Here is a 6,131-nt window from a genome sequence, read left to right on the forward strand (position 1 = left end):
CGGACATGACAGGGTTACTGGGTGTAAATAGAAAATAAGATCTTATTACCTCCTCTGCTGCCGATTCCAGCAACGTCTCCTCTTTTTCCTCCCGACTCACCTCTCACCCGGAACTTCCTGTGTGTACCTGACATCACTTCCTGTCTGTATTCCTGATAGAAGTGAGATCACCATCTTGTGGAGCTCAGAGGAACTGCAGTCCTGAGAAACATATTGAAGTGATCTTGTGCTGTGTGTGTATGTACTGTATATCCTTATAGATGGGTCATCTCCACTCCCACCAAGGGGGATAGAAATATATTACTGACTAGTCCAGCCTTATCAGCCAGGGATCCTCCAAAGGTTTTTAGGGGTTCCCTGTGAATTGATACATTTCTGTCTTTCAGTAACAACAATTTCATGATAATGTAAAAATTTCCTTCTTTCACTGATCACCGATATGAGGGGATCCTTCTCCCATCGGTCACCAATAAGAGCCCATTCACACAGGGGCAACACGACTTCAAGAGGCAACTTGGACACAACTTGTGTATGAATCATCAGGCAACTTCAAGTCGCATCCTGAACAGGAGGCTTTCCAGTGGCCAATCAAACAACAATCAGCTCTGTGGGAGGGAGGGGGGAGGGGTTTGCCTGAGAAATGTATGTTATCTTCCTGTATTGTTGCTTCAGTTAAGACAGTGGTCCGACTTCTGAGGCGACTTCCATTGAAATCAATGGGTACAAGTTGCCTAGAAGTCGGATTGAAGTAGTACAGGAACTTTTTCTGAAGTCACAGCGACTTCAGTAGTGTACATTAAGACGGCTCCCATTCACTTCTATTCATTTTCTCGACCGCGCGACTTGGGGTGACTTTAAGTCGGATCCCAGGTCGCCCCAATGTGAACAGGCTCTAAGGGAACAATAAACAGATCACTTGTTTGGTTTTGTTTGGGTTTGGACTGAATTTTCCCTGTTTGGGGGTGAGATAACAGCTGCACTAAATTAGTATTTGGTATACAGCCAAGTTGAATTTCTCTTCTCCCTGAGTGTGTATGAAGATCCGGAGCTCTGAGTGTGTATGAAGAGGCGGAGCACTGAGTGTGTATGAAGAGGCGGAGCCCTGAGTGTGCATGAAGAGGCGGAGCTCCTGAGTGTGTATGAAGAGGCGGAGCCCCTGAGTGTGTATGAAGAGGTGGAGCTCCTGAGTGTGTATGAAGAGGCGGAGCTCCTGAGTGTGTATGAAGAGGTGGAGCTCTTGAGTGTGTATGAAGAGGCGGAGCCCTGAGTGTGTATGAAGAGGTGGAGCTCCTGAGTGTGTATGAAGAGGCGGAGCTCCTGAGTGTGTATGAAGAGGTGGAGCTCTTGAGTGTGTATGAAGAGGCGGAGCCCCTGAGTGTGTATGAAGAGGTGGAGCTCCTGAGTGTGTATGAAGAGGCGGAGCTCCTGAGTGTGTATGAAGAGGTGGAGCTCTTGAGTGTGTATGAAGAGGCGGAGCTCCTGAGTGTGTATGAAGATCCGGAGCTCTGAGTGTGTATGAAGAGGCGGAGCTCCTGAGTGTGTATGAAGAGGCGGAGCCCTGAGTGTGTATGAAGAGGCGGAGCTCTGAGTGTGTATGAAGATCCGGAGCTCCTGAGTGTGTATGAAGAGGCGGAGCCCTGAGTGTGTATGAAGAGGTGGAGCTCCTGAGTGTGTATGAAGAGGCGGAGCTCATGAGTGTGTATGAAGAGGCGGAGCTCATGAGTGTGTATGAAGAGGCGGAGCTCCTGCTGGAACAGCGGTCGGAGAAGGAAGCCGAGTCTAGGAGGGAGACTGACAGAAAGCGCAGCAGACTTGCAGGAGTGAGCGAGGAGGATCCATCGGAGGTGAGGAGAGTGTGAAGGATGTTGGATTTTTCTGAACACTAAATTGAGCAAAAAATATTGTATGATTACATGAATTTGCACAGATTTTTAGTTTATTTAATATATATATATTTATTATATATATATAAAAAAAAATAAAGAAAAAGTTGCGCTAATCCTGTGAAAAAATAAATAATAGATATAGCAGCCAGCACCAACAATGGAATAATGTTGTATACAAAAATAAAAAATAAAAAAAGTGCAGCGCTAAAGTTGCATAAGGTATGAATCCTATATACAAAATATTCTTTGCAAAAATGCAAATATAGTGCTCACAACCAAGTGAGAATAAATAGAACCTGAAAATGAAAAATATATATGAATACCTAGAAGGTATATAAAATAAATATATAGTACATGTGAATACCAATATATACCACAAGGGTGATGTGGAGGAAGTCCAATGTTAGAACTGTTCTACATATAAAACGTTCTAATAGAAGGAAATAAATAAAAAATGTCTTTGAGACTGGCTGTGCGGGGTCCCGTCTATGCAGCAAAGATGTCGCACACTTCCCAGAAGCATTGGGACTTTGTGTCTGAGCCTATGGGCGATAAAGCAGTCACAGCACTGGCCAGTATTGGAGAAGTTCTTGGCGGCAAATTGGAAGAACAAGGATTTGATAAGGCTTATGTGCTTCTGGGACAGTTTCTTGTGTTAAAGAAGGATGCAGACGACCTCTTTAAAGACTGGTTGAAAGATTCATGTGGAGCGAATTCCCGTCAAGCAGAGTTATGTTCATCTTGTATGAAAGAATGGTGTTCATCCTTCCTCTGAAGTTCTTCAACTTTAAAGTTCCATATTTTATTGACCTTCAGTTTTACATTCCATTAGATTAGCTTATGTTTACTAAATTGTTTGCTAAGGAATAAATATTTAAGATGGTTACCTCTGTGCAGCCTTTACACCATATCACTAGCTTTCCCAACTATATTGTACTTCATCCATTGACCAACAAGAAGTGTACATAACAAAAAAAATGCTTCTCTTAAAGCAGAAAGAGCCTGCATTAAGAAGCAGGACCTTTGGTAAATTCAGACCATGACCTCTGTTCCATTGGATTATAATGACTTTATTCTGGCTGCACCTTCCTGACCCAGTATAGTTTATGCAAGGGCTGAGTGGGGAAAGCTCCCATCCTATAAGGCAAAGTGTGTCAGTTTCAGAATTACTTAGTAAGCGGAATGGCTGCACAAGAGGGTAAAAATATAAATCACTCATATCTGGGAGTGAAAGGCAGAGCATTTCTATAGAGCTGCAACAAGCTGAATGCCAGGAGTTCGGCTACTTTGTAAGATGTGCTGGATATGTAGGGGGTTGGGTCCAATGAGGTGCATGCTACCCTGTGGGCATCTCTTTAATTTTCAGTTTACATTTCTTCTGAGTGCCATAGGCATTGCTATGCTTCTGGTACTTTGACGTTGGACTCTAAGGGGCAAATCCACAAAGCAGATGCGCCGACTTAACTCGAGATTTCTAATTTTACTCCGCGCGTATCTTTGCGCCCGATCCTCAAAACGAAAAATCCGTTTTTTCCGTCCTACTTAAAATAATTACTCTGGCGCATCCTCTGACGCAAATTACGCTAGTCACGCCGCTTTATTTGATAGGCAAAGATGCAAATGAGGGAGATAGGGCGATCCTCAAAATTAAGTGTGTGCGCCGTAGATTACGCCCTGTGCGCACCTGTTAGTTTTCTGGAGCAAAATTAGACTTTATAAAAGCAGCCCTAATTTTACACCAGCCCTGTAAAGGTCTGCTGAAGCAACACCATTTAGGAAGAGCTGCCAACACTTCTTTGCTTGACTTCATTGTGACTGCCAAAATGCCTGGGCCATCAATGATTATAACGGCACTCGCAACTTTACAGGCGCAGAGAAGGAGGAGGGCACAGAGGAGGAGGGGGAGGGCACAGGAGAGGATATACCGCCCACGCCAAGATCTCTTTGGCATGACTGCGTCTGAGGTCATTGGCAACTTCAGATTTAACCAGGAAGCCATCCTGGACTTAACCAGGATCCTGCAGGATGATCTGAACACCCCAACCCAACGATCCAATGCCCTGCCAGCTCACATTAAAGTTATGGCCACCCTGCATTTTCTGGCCACTGGGTCTTTTCAGAGAACATGTGGAGGTCTGGCTGGGATGGTACAGTCCTCGATGAGCAGGTGTGTGCACCAGGTTGTCCCTGCAATACTGAGACGCATGGGCAGTCAATTTGAAAAGCCCACCCAGGAGGACCAGCGAATGAAGAGCATGGCTGATTTCTATCAGATTGCACGATTCCCACGGACCATCGGGGCCATTGACTGTACCCATGTGGCACTACAGCCCCCCCATGATACAGAGCACCTGTTCAGGAATCGCAAAAACTGGCATTCCATCAATGTCCAGGTAATCGTGGATGCCCATGGCCTCATCTGGCATGTGTGTGCCAAATTTCCAGGTTCGTGCCATGACAGCTACATCTTTAGGCAGACCAACATAGCACGTGAATTGGAGCAGAACGTGTATGGAGACAGCTGGCTGGTTGGTGAGTGACATGTGTGTCAGGTATGACTGTCCCCCCCCATGATGCAGACATCACATGGGGCACATGCATGACTAATATCCTCCTGTCTTTTCCCTTCCAGGTGACTCTGGATATGCCCTGGGCCCTCACATGACGACCCCATTCAGGAACCCCCAAACCCCAGGAGAGCAACGCTACAACGAGGCTCATATTCGCACCCGGGCAGTAGTGGAGCGTACATTTGGCCTGCTGAAGTCCCGCTTCAGATGCCTGGACAAGACTGAGGGTACACTGCTGTATTCCCCAGACTTTGTGTGCCAAATAATAGGGGCTTGTTGCATTCTTCATAACTTTGCAACGAGAAGGGGACTGGAGATTAACTTACGTGCTGACCTGACCCCCCACCCAGGCAATCCCCCCCTAGCCCACTCTACCCGGTCTACTGAGGGCACAGTAGCCAGGAGACGCCTCGCAGAAGGCATCTTTTCTCAGTAAATGGCCAGAAATCATGTCACAATGATATTATTTGTTTTCACTGCAAACGCACATGAATTATGTGACAATGTTATTATTTGTTTTCACTGCAAACGCACATGAATTATGTGACAATGAGAATGTTGCTTTGCACAGTAAACGCACATGAATAATGACACATTGAGAATGTTTTTGTCTCTGGAAACGCACATGAATTATGTCACAATGAGAATGCATGAATGCACACCACTGTGGTCCCTAGCACAAACACATCACATGCACATCGAATTGGATTAGATCCAAGTACCCCCCCCCCCCTTTGGTACTTAGGAGCAGTAACGCCCCGCCACGGCTCCAATTATGTCACTGTGCATTCATACACCATTCAGGAACCTAGGATGACTTCTCCCTGGTCCTGGGGATCCCTTCTCCACCAAAACTGAGGGTGACACCCTTATTTTGTCAGGAATGCCACCCCCCCACATTCACACATCATTCACACACATAAACCAAATCATAAGTACAGTATAATAACCAAAATTTAAAAAAAAAAAAAAAAAAAAAAAAAGTACCCCTGGTATTTAAGTCCGGCGGCGAGTGCTCCGTCTAGGCTGCCCACGGGCAGGGGCACGGGCACGGCCACGGGCACCTGGAGGATCTTCACGGGGGGGGGAGCAGGGGAGGGAGTATCTTCATTGGGGGGGGAGCAGGGGAGGGAGTATCTTCATTGGGGGGGGGGGGGGCAGGGGAGGGAGGAGCCTCCCCTGGTGTCTGACCTCCGGCTGGCCTGCCCTCCAAGGCCACTGCTATCCTGGTCAGGCAGTCAGTGATGGCAGCCGTATTGGCCTGGCCAGCCCGTGTGTTCTCCTGCACAGCCCGGGTGTTGTCCTGCATAGCCCGGGTGAGGGCAGTCACCTCCTGGCCCACGCCTGTTGTGGCGGTATGCAGGGACCACAAACAGGTGATGACACCCAATGAATTGGTGGCCACATCACTGAGTGACTCCCTCATTACATCCAGGCTGTGCTCCATCTTGGCCATAGTTTTTTTGATGTCACCCAGACTGCGGGTCTGCTTGGCATTGTCCCTCAGCAGACTGGCCGGCATATGCTCAGACCCCACCCTGGTGTCCTGGGTCGCCATCCTGCCTGCCCCTGAGGCTTGTGGCCAGGTAGGAGGGGATAGAGTGACCCTTGTGGGTTGCGGCATGTTGTGGGAGGAGTGGGAGGGGCTACCCCTGATGGTGGCCTGACTGGTGCC

At 47.5% G+C, this 6,131-nt stretch overlaps 1 protein-coding gene across 1 annotated transcript; it reads left to right on the forward strand.

Annotated features, from left to right (window-relative positions):
* The first annotated feature begins 2,367 nt into the window (after window positions 1-2,367).
* On the forward strand, window positions 2,368-3,311 carry LOC120935830 (barrier-to-autointegration factor-like protein). The gene has a single exon (XM_040347890.1). It carries the CDS (start codon window positions 2,386-2,388, stop codon window positions 2,659-2,661), a length of 276 nt encoding a protein of 91 aa, XP_040203824.1. The 5' UTR covers window positions 2,368-2,385; the 3' UTR covers window positions 2,662-3,311.
* The last annotated feature ends 2,820 nt before the right edge of the window (window positions 3,312-6,131 follow it).

Source organism: Rana temporaria, chromosome 4 (genome assembly GCF_905171775.1).
Source record: "Rana temporaria chromosome 4, aRanTem1.1, whole genome shotgun sequence".
NCBI lineage: Eukaryota > Metazoa > Chordata > Amphibia > Anura > Ranidae > Rana > Rana temporaria.